Below are 14,732 nucleotides of genomic sequence, written 5' to 3'. Positions count from 1 at the left end.
TAAAAACTTGTGCAAAAGAATTTTGATACGACCATCGATAAAGAAACAGTCGCGCTTTGAATATTTGAAAATTAGCTATCTGTTACTTCCTTGTACGTAAATATTCATAAATCCAAAGCTATACATCGGATCAAGTCCAAATTTTAGACATATGTTGGGGCTACCCTTAATTGCGTTCAATAAAAAAATTGGACATTTTCGCCATAAGGGGGCGCCATAAATTAGGAAATTTCATATCTCCTAATTGGCCAGAGGAATTTTCTTAAAACTCACGGGAAACCATCAAGGGGCATACATGAGTCTATATAAAACATATGGCCAAGAAATATTGATGTGTAAGGGACTTTTTAATAAAATTACATTTTTTTTTTCCATCAAAGAAAAAAGGCGGGAATGTTAGCATGTCCATTGACATTACATTGTGCAATTAGCTCCGGCAGCCATTTTGTCAAGGCTGACAATCTGCTTTTGCTCATAACTCTCCAACCGAACATCCCACAGTCAAAAACTTTACATCCACAGATTCTGCGAAGTGAGCGGCCGGCGCGGCGGTTGACGACGAGTCGCGTCGGAGGCTTGGCCCCCGGTAAAAACTGCTTGCAGTTCTAGTTATTATTATTATTATTTGTAGTCATCTAAAACTGCGTGCACAGCCCAAACCGTAAAGGGCGCAGACATGCCAATTGCATGACTAGATCCAGGTCCGGGCCGTGTACGCATACAAAAAAATTCAGACATGCCGGCCACTAGGTGGCGCTACAACGAAGGAAAACGCGTTTGGGGTCATAACTCCCACACCGAGCGTCCCACAGTCAAAAACTTTATATCCACAGATGCACTGGAGTCAGCTGCATCATTTGGCATAGGCCACGCCCATTTGCGATATTATAGATTTTTCGCAAAATGGCGAAAAATGCAAAACTGACTTTTCGTTACTCCTCCCATATTTTTTGGACAATTGACACCAAACTTTGCACAGAACATCTACCGACCCACACGGAAAGAAATCATGTAAAAGAATTTTGATACGACCATGGATAACGAAACGGTAGCGTTTTAAATATTTCTTGATTAGCTACGTTTTACGAAAAAATTCATAAATCCAAAATCATAAGTCGGATCAAGTCCAAATTTTAGACATATGTTGGGACTACCCTTAATTGCGTTCAATAAAAAAATTGGACATTTTGGCCATAAGGGGGCGCCATAAATTAGGAAATTTCATATCTCCTAATTGGCCAGAGGAAAATTCTTAAAACTCACGGGAAACCATCAAGGGGCAAACACGAGTCTATAGAAAAAATATGGCCAAGAAATAGTAATGTTTAAGGGACTTTTTAATAAAATTAGATTTTTTTTTTTCCGTCAGAGAAAAAAGGCGGGAATGTTAGCATGTCCATTGACATTACATTGTGCAATTAGCTCCGGCGGCCATTTTGTCAAGGCTGACAATCTACTTTTGCTCATAACTCGCCAACCACACATCGCACATTAAAAAACTTGACATGCACTTGTTCTGTGAATTGAGCTGCATCGTTCCACCGTGGCAGTTTCGCAAAATTCATCCATAAACAGCGATACCTATACAACTCCCGAACCGAACATCCCACGGTCAAAAACTTTACATCCGCAGATTCTGCGGAGTGAGCGGCCGGCGCGGCGGTTGACGACGAGTTGCGTCGGAGGCTTGGCCCCCGGTAAAAACTGCTTGCAGTTCTAGTTATTATTATTATTTTAATTTTTCTCCGAGTAAAAGTGTTGCTGCAGCCCAAACCGTAAAGGGTTGGGACATGCCACTTGCGTGACTAGTTCAGACCCCCGGCCTCCCGGCCTACAAAAAAATTCAGACATGCCGGCCACTAGGTGGCGCTACAACGAAGGAAAACGCGTTTGGGGTCATAACTCCCACACCGAACGTCTCACAGTCAAAAACTTTATATCCACAGATGCACTGGAGTCAGCTGCATCATTTGGCATAGGCCACGCCCATTTGCGATATTATAGATTTTTCGCAAAATCGCAAAAACTGCAAAATATATTTTTCTCTATTCCTCCCACAATTTTTGGACAATTGACACCAAAGTTTGCACAGAACATCTACCGACCCACACGGAAAAGAATCATTCGAAAGAATTTTGATCCGACCATCGATAACGAAACGGTAGCGTTTTAAATATTTGTTGATTAGCTACGTTTTACGTAAAAATTCATAAATCCAAAATCATAAGTCGGATCAAGTCCAAATTTTAGACATATGTTGGTGCTACCCTTAATTGCGTTCAATAAAAAAATTGGACATTTTCGCCATAAGGGGGCGCCATAAATTAGGAAATTTCATATCTCCTAATTGGCCAGAGGAATTTTCTTACAACTCACGGGAAACCATCAAGGGGCATACACGAGTCTATATAAAAAATATGGCCAAGAAATAGTAATGTTTAAGGGACTTTTTAATAAAATGAGATTTTTTTTTTTCCGTCAAAGAAAAAAGGCGGGAATGTTAGCATGTCCATTGACATTACATTGTGCAATTAGCTCCGGCAGCCATTTTGTCAAGGCTGACAATCTGCTTTTGCTCATAACTCGCCAACCACACATCGCACATTGAAAAACTTGACATCCACTTGTTCTGTGAATTGAGCTGCATCGTTCCACCGTGGCAGTTTCGCGAAATTCATCCATAAACAGCGATACCTATACAACTCCCGCACCGAACATCCCACGGTCAAAAACTTTACATCCACAGGTTCTGTGGAGTGAGCGGCAGGCACGGCGCTTGACGACGAGTTGCGTCGGAGGCTTGGCCCCCGGTAAAAACTGCTTGCAGTTCTAGTTAGGGGGCCAAGCCCGAGCAGGAGCTGGGACCGCGTTTTGCACAGCAACGCGGTTCCCAAGCCCTGCGGGGCAGGGAACCCTATTGTTTTTGTGGCGATTATTATTATTATTATTATTATTATTATTTGTAGTCATCTAAAACTGCGTGCACAGCCCAAACCGTAAAGGGCGCAGACATGCCAATTGCATGACTAGATTCCTGGCCGGGCCGTGTACGCATACAAGAGAATTCAGACATGCCGGCCACTAGGTGGCGCTACAACGGAGGAAAACGCGTTTGGGGTCATAACTCCCACACCGAATGTCCCACAGTCAAAAACTTTATATCCACAGATGCACTGGAGTCAGCTGCATCATTTGGCATAGGCCACGCCCATTTGCGATATTATAGATTTTTCGCAAAATCGCGAAAACTGCAAAACATATTTTTCGCTACTCCTCCCATAATTTTTGGACAATTGACACCAAAGTTTGCACAGAACATCTACCGACCCACACGGAAAAAAAAATTGCTAAAGCATTTTGATCCGACCATGGATAACGAAACGGTAGCGTTTTAAATATTTCTTGATTAGCTACGTTTTACGAAAAAATTCATAAATCCAAAATCATTAGTCGGATCAAGTCCAAATTTTAGACATATGTTGGGACTACCCTTAACTGCGTTCAATAAAAAATTTGGAAATTTTCGCCATAAGGGGGCGCCATAAATTAGGAAATTTCATATCTCCTAATTGGCCAGAGGAAATTTCTTAAAACTCACGGGAAACCATCAAGGGGCATACACGAGTCTATATAAAAAATATGGCCAAGAAATATTAATGTGTAAGGGACTTTTTAATAAAATTAGATATTTTTTTTTCCATCAAAGAAAAAAGGCGGGAATGTTAGCATGTCCATTGACATTACATTGTGCAATTAGCTCCGGCGGCCATTTTGTCAAGGCTGACAATCTGCTTTTGCTCATAACTCGCCAACCACACATCGCACATTAAAAAACTTGACATCCACTTGTTCTGTGAATTGAGCTGCATCGTTCCACCGTGGCACTTTCGCGAAATTCATCCGTAAACAGCGATACCTATACAACTCCCGCACCGAACATCCCACGGTCAAAAACTTTACATCCGCAGATTCCGCGGAGTGAGCGGCCGGCGCGGCGGTTGACGACGAGTCGCGTCGGAGGCTTGGCCCCCGGTAAAAACTGCTTGCAGTTCTAGTTATTTTAATTTTTCTCCGAGTAAAAGTGGTGCTGCAGCCCAAACCGTAAAGGGTTGGGACATGCCACTTGCATGACTAGTTCAGACCCCTGGCCTCCCGGCCTACAACAAAATTCAGACATGCCGGCCACTAGGTGGCGCTACAACGAAGGAAAACGCGTTTGGGGTCATAACTCCCACACCGAACGTCCCACAGTCAAAAACTTTATATCCACAGATGCACTGGAGTCAGTTGCATCATTTGGCATAGGCCACGCCCATTTGCGATATTATAGATTTTTCGCAAAATCGCAAAAACTGCAAAACATATTTTTCGCTACTCCTCCCGTATTTTTTGGACAATTGACACCAAACTTTTCACAGAACATCTACCGACCCACACGGAAAGAAATCATACGAAAGAATTTTGATCCGACCATGGATAACGAAACGGTAGCGTTTTAAATATTTGTTGATTAGCTACGTTTTACGAAAAAATTCATAAATCCAAAATCATAAGTCGGATCAAGTCCAAATTTTAGACATATGTTGGGGCTACCCTTTATTGCGTTCAATAAAAAAATTGGACATTTTCGCCATAAGGGGGTGCCATAAATTAGGAAATTTTATATCTCCTAATTGGCCAGAGGAATTTTCTTAAAACTCACGGTAAAACATCAAGGGGCAAACACGAGTCTATAGAAAAAATATGGCCAAGAAATATTAATGTTTAAGGGACTTTTTAATAAAATTAGATTTTTTTTTTTCCGTCAAAGAAAAAAGGCGGGAATGTTAGCATGTCCATTGACATTACATTGTGCAATTAGCTCCGGCGGCCATTTTGTCAAGGCTGACAATCTACTTTTGCTCATAACTCGCCAACCACACATCGCACATTAAAAAACTTGACATGCACTTGTTCTGTGAATTGAGCTGCATCGTTCCACCGTGGCAGTTTCGCCAAATTCATCCGTAAACAGCGATACCTATACAACTCCCGCACCGAACATCCCACGGTCAAAAACTTTACATCCACGGATTCCGCTAAGTGAGCGGCAGGCGCGGCGCTTGACGACGAGTTGCGTCGGAGGCTTGGCCCCCGGTAAAAACTGCTTGCAGTTCTAGTTATTATTTTAATTTTTCTCCGAGTAAAAGTGGTGCTGCAGCCCAAACCGTAAAGGGTTGGGACATGCCACTTGCATGACTAGTTCAGACCCCCGGCCTCCCGGCCTACAACAAAATTCAGACATGCCGGCCACTAGGTGGCGCTACAACGAAGGAAAACGCGTTTGGGGTCATAACTCCCACACCGAACGTCCCACAGTCAAAAACTTTATATCCACAGATGCACTGGAGTCAGCTGCATCATTTGGCATAGGCCACGCCCATTTGCGATATTATAGATTTTTCGCAAAATCGCAAAAAATTAAAAACATATTTTTCGCTACTCCTCCCATATTTTTTGGACAATTGACACCAAACTTTGCACAGAACATCTACCGACCCACACGGAAAGAAATCATACGAAAGAATTTTGATCCGACCATGGATAACGAAACGGTAGCGTTTTAAATATTTGTTGATTAGCTACGTTTTACGAAAAAATTCATAAATCCAAAATCATAAGTCGGATCAAGTCCAAATTTTAGACATATGTTGGGGCTACCCTTAATTGCGTTCAATAAAAAAATTGGACATTTTCGCCATAAGGGGGCGCCATAAATTAGGAAATTTTATATCTCCTAATTGGCCAGAGGAATTTTCTTAAAACTCACGGTAAAACATCAAGGGGCAAACACGAGTCTATAGAAAAAATATGGCCAAGAAATATTAATGTTTAAGGGACTTTTTAATAAAATTTGATTTTTTTTTTCCGTCAAAGAAAAAAGGCGGGAATGTTAGCATGTCCATTGACATTACATTGTGCAATTAGCTCCGGCGGCCATTTTGTCAAGGCTGACAATCTGCTTTTGCTCATAACTCGCCAACCACACATCGCACATTAAAAAACTTGACATCCACTTGTTCTGTGAATTGAGCTGCATCGTTCCACCGTGGCACTTTCGCGAAATTCATCCGTAAACAGCGATACCTATACAACTCCCGCACCGAACATCCCACGGTCAAAAACTTTACATCGCAGATTCTGCGGAGTGAGCGGCCGGCGCGGCGGTTGACGACGAGTTGCGTCGGAGGCTTGGCCCCCGGTAAAAACTGCTTGCAGTTCTAGTTAGGGGGCCAAGCCCGAGCAGGAGCTGGGACCGCGTTTTGCACAGCAACGCGGTTCCCAAGCCCTGCGGGGCAGGGAACCCTATTGTTTTAGTAAGGATTATTATTTGTAGTCACCTAAAACTGTGTCCACAGGCCAAACCGTAAAGGGTGCAGACATGCCAATTGCATGACTAGATCCAGGTCCGGGCCGTGTACGCATACAAAACTATTCAGACATGCCGGCCACTAGGTGGCGCTACACCAAAGAAAACGCGTTTGGGGCCATAACTCCCACACCGAAACTCCCACAGTCAAAAACTTTATATCCACATATTCACTGGAGTCAGCTGCATCTTTTGGCATAGGCCACGCCCATTTGCGATATTATAGATTTTTCGCAAAATCGCGAAAACTGAAAAACATATTTTTCGCTACTCCTCCCACAATTTTTGGACAATTGACACCAAAGTTTGCACAGCACATCTACCGACCCACACGGAAAGAAATCATGCTAATGCATTTTGATCCGACCATGGATAGAGAAACGGTAGCGTTTTAAATATTTGTTGATTAGCTACGTTTTACGAAAAAATTCATAAATCCAAAATAATAAGTCGGATCAAGTCCAAATTTTAGACATATGTTGGGGCTACCCTTAATTGCATTCAATAAAAAAATTGGACATTTTCGCCATAAGGGGGCGCCATAAATTAGGAAATTTCATATCTCCTAATTGGCCAGAGGAAAATTCTTAAAACTCACGGGAAACCATCAAGGGGCAAACACGAGTCTATAGAAAAAATATGGCCAAGAAATAGTAATGTTTAAGGGACTTTTTAATAAAATTAGATTTTTTTTTTTCCGTCAAAGAAAAAAGGCGGGAATGTTAGCATGTCCATTGACATTACATTGTGCAATTAGCTCCGGCGGCCATTTTGTCAAGGCTGACAATCTGCTTTTGCTCATAACTCGCCAACCACATCGCACATTAAAAAACTTGACATCCACTTGTTCTGTGAATTGAGCTGCATCGTTCCACCGTGGCAGTTTCGCGAAATTCATCCATAAACAGCGATACCTATTGACGACGAGTTACGTCGGAGGCTTGGCCCCCGGTCAAAACTGCTTGCAGTTCTAGTTAGGGGGCCAAGCCCGAGCAGGAGCTGGGACCGCGTTTTGCACAGCAACGCGGTTCCCAAGCCCTGCGGGGCAGGGAACCCTATTGTTTTAGTAAGGATTATTATTTGTAGTCACCTAAAACTGTGTCCACAGGCCAAACCGTAAAGGGTGCAGACATGCCAATTGCATGACTAGATCCAGGTCCGGGCCGTGTACGCATACAAAACTATTCAGACATGCCGGCCACTAGGTGGCGCTACACCAAAGAAAACGCGTTTGGGGCCATAACTCCCACACCGAAACTCCCACAGTCAAAAACTTTATATCCACATATTCACTGGAGTCAGCTGCATCTTTTGGCATAGGCCACGCCCATTTGCGATATTATAGATTTTTCGCAAAATCGCGAAAACTGAAAAACATATTTTTCGCTACTCCTCCCACAATTTTTGGACAATTGACACCAAAGTTTGCACAGCACATCTACCGACCCACACGGAAAGAAATCATGCTAATGCATTTTGATCCGACCATGGATAGAGAAACGGTAGCGTTTTAAATATTTGTTGATTAGCTACGTTTTACGTAGAAATTCATAAATCCAAAATCATAAGTCGGATCAAGTTCAAATTTTAGACATATGTTGGGGCTACCCTTAATTACGTTCAAAAAAAAAATTGGAAATTTTCGCCATAAGGGGGCGCCATAAACTAGGGAATTTTATATCTCCTAATTGGCCAAAGGAATTTTCTTAAAACTCACGGGAAACCATCAACGGGCGTACCCGAGTCTATATGAAAAATATGGCCAAGAAATAGTAATGTTTACGGGACTTTTTAATAAAATTAGATTTTTTCTTTTCCGTCAAAGAAAAAAGGCGGGAATGTTAGCATGTCCATTGACATTACATTGTGCAATTAGCTCCGGCGGCCATTTTGTCAAGGCTGACAATCTGCTTTTGCTCATAACTCGCCAACCAAACATCGCACTTTAAAAAACTTGACATCCACTTGTTCTGTGAATTGAGCTGCATTGTTCTACCGTGGCACTTTCGCGAAATTCATCCGTAAACAGCGATACCTATACAACTCCCGCACCGAACATCCCACGGTCAAAAACTTTACATCCACGGATTCCGTGGAGTGAGCGGCCGGCGCGGCGGTTGACGACGAGTTGCGTCGGAGGCTTGGCCCCCGGTCAAAACTGCTTGCAGTTCTAGTTAGGGGGCCAAGCCCGAGCAGGAGCTGGGACCGCGTTTTGCACAGCAACGCGGTTCCCAAGCCCTGCGGGGCAGGGAACCCTATTGTTTTTGTGGCGATTATTATTATTATTATTATTATTATACTTACCTCCCTAAAACTGCGTGCACAGCCCAAACCGTAAAGGGTGCAGACATGCCAATTGCATGACTAGATCCAGGTCCGTCCGGACAACGCATACGACAAAAATTCAGACATGCCGGCCACTAGGTGGCGCTACAACGAAGGAAAACGCGTTTGGGGTCATAACTCCCACACCGAACGTCCCACAGTCAAAAACTTTATATCCACATATGCACTGGAGTCAGCTGCATCATTTGGCATAGGCCACGCCCATTTGCGATATTATAGATTTTTCGCAAAATCGCGAAAACTGAAAAACATATTTTTCGCTACTCCTCCCACAATTTTTGGACAATTGACACCAAAGTTTGCACAGAACATCTACCGACCCATACGGAAAATAATTTTTTGAAAGAATCTGGGTACGACCATCGATAACGAAACGATAGCGCTTTGAATATTTGTTGATTAGCTACGTTTTACGTAGAAATTCATAAATCCAAAATCATAAGTCGGATCAAGTCCAAACTTTAGACATATGTTGGGGCTACCCTTAATTGCGTTCAATAAAAAATTTGGAGAATTTCGCCACAAGGGGGCGCCATAAATTAGGAAATTTTATATCTCCTAATTGGCCAGAGGAATTTTCTTAAAACTCACGGTAAACCATCAAGGGGCATACACGAGTCTATAGAAAAAATATGGCCAAGAAATATTAATGTTTAAGGGACTTTTTAATAAAATTAGATTTTTTTTTTTTCCGTCAAAGAAAAAAGGCGGGAATGTTAGCATGTCCATTGACATTACATTGTGCAATTAGCTCCGGCGGCCATTTTGTCAAGGCTGACAATCTGCTTTTGCTCATAACTCTACAACCAAACATCGCACATTAAAAAACTTGACATCCACTTGTTCTGTGAATTGAGCTGCATCGTTCCACCGTGGCAGTTTCGCGAAATTCATCCATAAACAGCGATACCTATAAAACTCCCACACCGAACATCCCACAGTCAAAAACTTTACATCCACAGATTCTGCAAAGTGAGCGGCCGGCGCAGCGGTTGACGACGAGTCGCGTCGGAGGCTTGGCCCCCGGTAAAAACTGCTTGCAGTTCTAGTTATTATTATTATTTGTAGTCACCTAAAACTGTGTCCACAGCCCAAACCGTAAAGGGTGCAGACATGCCAATTGCATGACTAGATCCAGGTCCGGGCCGTGTCGGCATACAACAAAATTCAGACATGCCGGCCACTAGGTGGCGCTATAACAAAGGAAAACGCGTTTGGGGTCATAACTCCCACACCGAACCTCCCACAGTCAAAAACTTTATATCCACAGATGCACTGGAGTCAGCTGCATCATTTGGAATAGGCCACGCCCATTTGCGATATTATAGATTTTTCGCAAAATCGCGAAAACTGCAAAACTGACTTTTCGCTACTCCTCCCACAATTTTTGGACAATTGACACCAAAGTTTGCACAGAACATCTACCGACCCACACGGTAAAAAGTTATGTAAAAGAATTTTGGTACGACCATCGATAACGAAACGGTAGCGTTTGAAATATTTGTTGATTAGCTACGTTTTACGAAAAAATTCATAAATCCAAAATCATAAGTCGGATCAATTCCAAATTTTAGACATATGTTGGGGCTACCCTTAATTGCGTTCAATAAAAAAATTGGACATTTTCGCCATAAGGGGGCGCCATAAATTAGGAAATTTTATATCTCCTAATTGGCCAGAGGAATTTTCTTAAAACTCACGGTAAAACATCAAGGGGCAAACACGAGTCTATAGAAAAAATATGGCCAAGAAATAGTAATGTTTAAGGGACTTTTTAATAAAATTAGATTTTTTTTTTTCCGTCAAAGAAAAAAGGCGGGAATGTTAGCATGTCCATTGACATTACATTGTGCAATTAGCTCCGGCGGCCATTTTGTCAAGGCTGACAATCTACTTTTGCTCATAACTCGCCAACCACACATCGCACATTAAAAAACTTGACATGCACTTGTTCTGTGAATTGAGCTGCATCGTTCCACCATGGCAGTTTCGCCAAATTCATCCGTAAACAGCGATACCTATACAACTCCCGCACCGAACATCCCACGGTCAAAAACTTTACATCCACGGATTCCGCGAAGTGAGCGGCAGGCGCGGCGCTTGACGACGAGTCGCGTCGGAGGCTTGGCCCCCGGTAAAAACTGCTTGCAGTTCTAGTTATATTTATTTTCACAATTTTATTTTTAAATGCAGCCCTTCTCTATGAAGAGATTAGTTTCAGTTGAGTCACTTAAATAATACATATATCTTCAGTATTATATATCTATAATTATTTAAAAGTGAGAATAAATATTGTTGAAATGTTTTTGAATTGTTCTTTCTATATTGATCTGACAGTCAGTTGTTAATTACATGCAGACGTTGATACAACTACTAGGCTACTTCACTATATATCACACTGAATCATAACGCAAGTTAGACATTATGATGTTCCGGACCTTTGCTTGAGGACATTTTCTCTAACTGGACCTATTTGAATTTTAGTTGAATACCCCTGCTCTATGGTCACATATCCGTATTGGTCGCAGATTTCAGTGTGGCGCAGCAACGTGATTTGAGAAGCCTATCCCTCCAGGTGAGGGAAGGGGAGCGGGAGCCTTGTTTGAGACAGTTATTTGTCGTCATAATGACTGATAACGGGGCTGAACCATCAAAGAAAAAAAATAATGCAATGAAGAAAAGCTAAAAGGGAGAGTGGCTACGGGCGGGACGAGGGCATTGCCAAGCAACGTGTATACAATTTCACAAGAGCGAAACTAGACTGCAGTGTTTACTCCTAAATGAATGAGCGGTTGGTACTAACACAAAGCTTGCTTTGCTTCACCATCATCAGATAACCATTATCTGAAATAGTCATTATTTACTTAAATTAGTATTATTTATTTACTAACTGCGGTCTCTCGTTCATTCGCTTTCTGTGAGGACACGTAATCTTTCAGCTCTGTGAGAGAGAGTAGTTAGGTGACGCTGCTGCATCAACTCATTGCAATCAGGTGTGTGTAGCACTGACTGGCATTAGTTGATGCAGTGTCAAAACCACTCTCACAGAGCCGAAAAGAGTCCTCACACTTTCAACACACGGACATGCACTATATTGCGCCCTTCTCAGTTCACACTTGCAAGCCTGGCACAAGCTAGAAAACATCTTTGCGACAGCGGGCGTTGTAAAAATACTACCGCTTTTGTCCAAAGGGGACGCCAACGTGCCATGTTACTCGTAGTGGCTTTAAGTCAAAAGCGAAATGATTCATACCCCTGGCAAATTTTGACTTAAAGTTACTTTTATGAAACCAGCAAGCCTTTTCTTGATTGGAAATGACACAGGCTTCTCCCAAAAGATAATGAGACAATTTACAAGAGGCATCATTGTGGGGAAAAAAATATTTTTCAGCTTTAATTTACATTTGAACAAAAATTGGCATGTCCAAAATTATTCAAAGTCAAAATTTGCCAGGGGTATGAATAATTTCGGTTTTGACTGTACATTGTTATAGTTGTTTGAACCCTGTTTAAGTCCTTGGTGTCCATCTATTTGCATATTTTATTAGTGAATATGATCTGTTCTGATTACCAGGAGGAAATTACTTTAACAAGGACCAGTGGTGACAACATTGCTTTACACACTCAAAAAATTGTTTCAGGTTTAAAAACCTGAAACATATTTTTTTTGTGAATGGTCTAAATGTGATTGTTATGATGACAAAGTGTTAAGAGGGATAGAGGGCCAGGCTTCAAGGATGAGGACTAACTGATTGGTTTGGTGAATGCTTGTCTGCATGTTAACAGCTGCACCTGTGTTAAAGGGCCTCTCAAAAACCCCATTCACACCGACGCAGAATCGGGGCTGGTTCAGAGCTGGTGCTCAGTTTGAACCAGTTCTTTGGTTTCTCACCACCAGAGAGCCGGTTACTGGCCTGAAAACTGGTTTCAGAGCAACTCCAGTTTAGAGCTGGTCTGGAACTGTGAACCGCTTATGTCAGGGGCCGGGGGAGAGATATCCACTAGACCAACTAAAACCTCATGCCCGCCATATTTAAAAACACTTCAAATGTAAACATAACATAAATACAGAACGTAGCAATCAAATCGACCAGCGAAAAAACGCTGGATGGGTTGTGTTTAGTTTACAAAGCAAAGCGAGAGGCAACACTTAAATTAAGAAAAATAAAAACGCATCCACGATGTTGTTGTGTTTTAATCTAGAGCTAGCTCTAGCTTAAGCGTCAGCCAGGAGAGCAGCGACGTCGGGCGACGTACACAGATGTCATGCCGTGGCTCTCTTGCCGGCTCTGGCCGGTGGGAAACAAGCCGGTTTGTAACTGGTTCCAGTGTGTAACCAGTTGCGAACCGGCCCCAGCACCAGCCCGGAACTGGCATCTGGTTCCCCTTGGTGGGAAAGGGGTAGAGCTTCTGAGTTCTCTGCTATGTTTCCAGATGATCACTGGACATTAATATCACACTGCCATCTCCTTTTATGTTTCACCACAGTAAGACTCAGTGCAGCTCAGGGAAGGTGACCACTCTGAAATGTCTGGGTGAGAACTGCAGACTAGATGATGTCATGACTCTTTGGTCTATGAAGTTTTAGGCTGGAGCAAGGAGAGCATGCTCCAAATTGCATGTGTTGTTGCAGGCATGCAAATGTATAATGTGTGTTTCTTCTGTGTGTGTTTGTCTGTGTTGATACTTTTGCCTGCTAAGAGAAGTCTGTATTCATCACCCTAATCAGAATCAGTCACAGCTGCTTTCATGATGTCCATGGCAAACATTGTTTCAATGTAGAAAGATAACAGCAAGGGTTTGGACGAAGTAAAATGCTGACATGGAACTGGTGTGTGTGCATGTGTCTGTGTGGCTTTTATGTGTTGTTGTCACTCTGCACCAGGGTTCAGCCAGTATGGCTTTGTGAGGTGTAATACTGATACGGCTGATCATTGGTACAGGCTTTAAAGAGGCATGCCACCAGTTTAACACATGAAGAACAGGTCACTGGTCATGAGAAGCACTAATCCTGTCAAAACAAAGCTTTGTCAAATCTGAGAAAAGCCCTGGGGATGTCACCAAAGTGTCATCAGAGCTTGTGTTGTGAGTTATCACATCATCAGCTGCTTGTGATCATTTCAGCTGAGCACGCTCATCTCTCAATCATTCCATTTTGACAGGAATTGAGAAATGTGCAACAAACAGAATACAAATTAGATTCATTCCCATGTGCTGGCTCTCTCTGAACACAAGGTTCCTGTGTCAGGGGAAACAGGAAGAAAGATCTTGGCTGTCAAGACCTCACTGCTGTGGGGCAAATGATTTGAGCCCACGTGCTCGCAAAGCAATATGAGGACAGGGCCAGATCCTTTACACACATCCATAGCTGCTTCATTCCAGCCTGTTTAAGTTTAGAATTGGTGTGCAGTGTTATCAGACCAAGGAGCTGATCTCTCATAAGATAGTCACGACATCCTTATTAATTCCACAAATGCATTTTCATCATTCTTTTATTGATAATGTTTAAAGTTGTCGTTTCCATCCAGCTATTTGAATCAGATCATAAAGCTGTGGAAGGAAACCTGTTTGTGTGTTTCACAGTTTCATATTAACTTCTGAAAATAAAATCAAGTGTCTATTTCAAATAAATCGACGTGCAGCAGATTGTTGAACACTTTTTCAGAAACTATAACAGACTTAGATGGATCTTCTCCTTTGCCTGTGCATCATTTCGATGAGCAGCCATTCAAATTATAGGTGCAGTGAGCAATTCTGGATAAAGATTGTTTTCAAAATCACTTCTTGTGAAAATCAGGGAATATCTCCTCACAATGTGCTACCTGTGCATACTGTGTGTACTCTATAAAAAGTCCAGCGCTAATACACAGCGTAGGCTCTGTAAACAGGCATGTTGCCAACTACGGTAAAAGCCTCTGAACATAGCAGCTCTGGAAGACATATTTCAGTGGTAGGATAAGCCTAGGAACACAAGACT

At 42.4% G+C, this 14,732-nt stretch overlaps 1 protein-coding gene across 1 annotated transcript in view; it reads left to right on the top strand.

Annotated features, from left to right (window-relative positions):
- The window catches only part of tmprss3a (transmembrane serine protease 3a), a gene marked incomplete at both ends in the record, with an annotated part of 81,903 nt that overhangs the window by 33,331 nt on the left and 33,840 nt on the right, over positions 1-14,732 (top strand). Inside the window, one exon of the mRNA XM_080037924.1 lies at positions 13,244-13,290. Coding sequence (XP_079894050.1) covers positions 13,244-13,290 — 47 coding nt within the window. The remainder of the gene's footprint in view (positions 1-13,243; positions 13,291-14,732) is intronic.

This window comes from Ammodytes marinus, assembly GCF_949987685.1.
Source record: "Ammodytes marinus genome assembly, chromosome: 12".
In the NCBI taxonomy this organism is placed as follows: domain Eukaryota; kingdom Metazoa; phylum Chordata; class Actinopteri; order Uranoscopiformes; family Ammodytidae; genus Ammodytes; species Ammodytes marinus.
The sequence above is the reverse complement of the archived record's forward strand: the minus strand, read 5'-3'. Positions and strand labels throughout refer to the sequence as shown.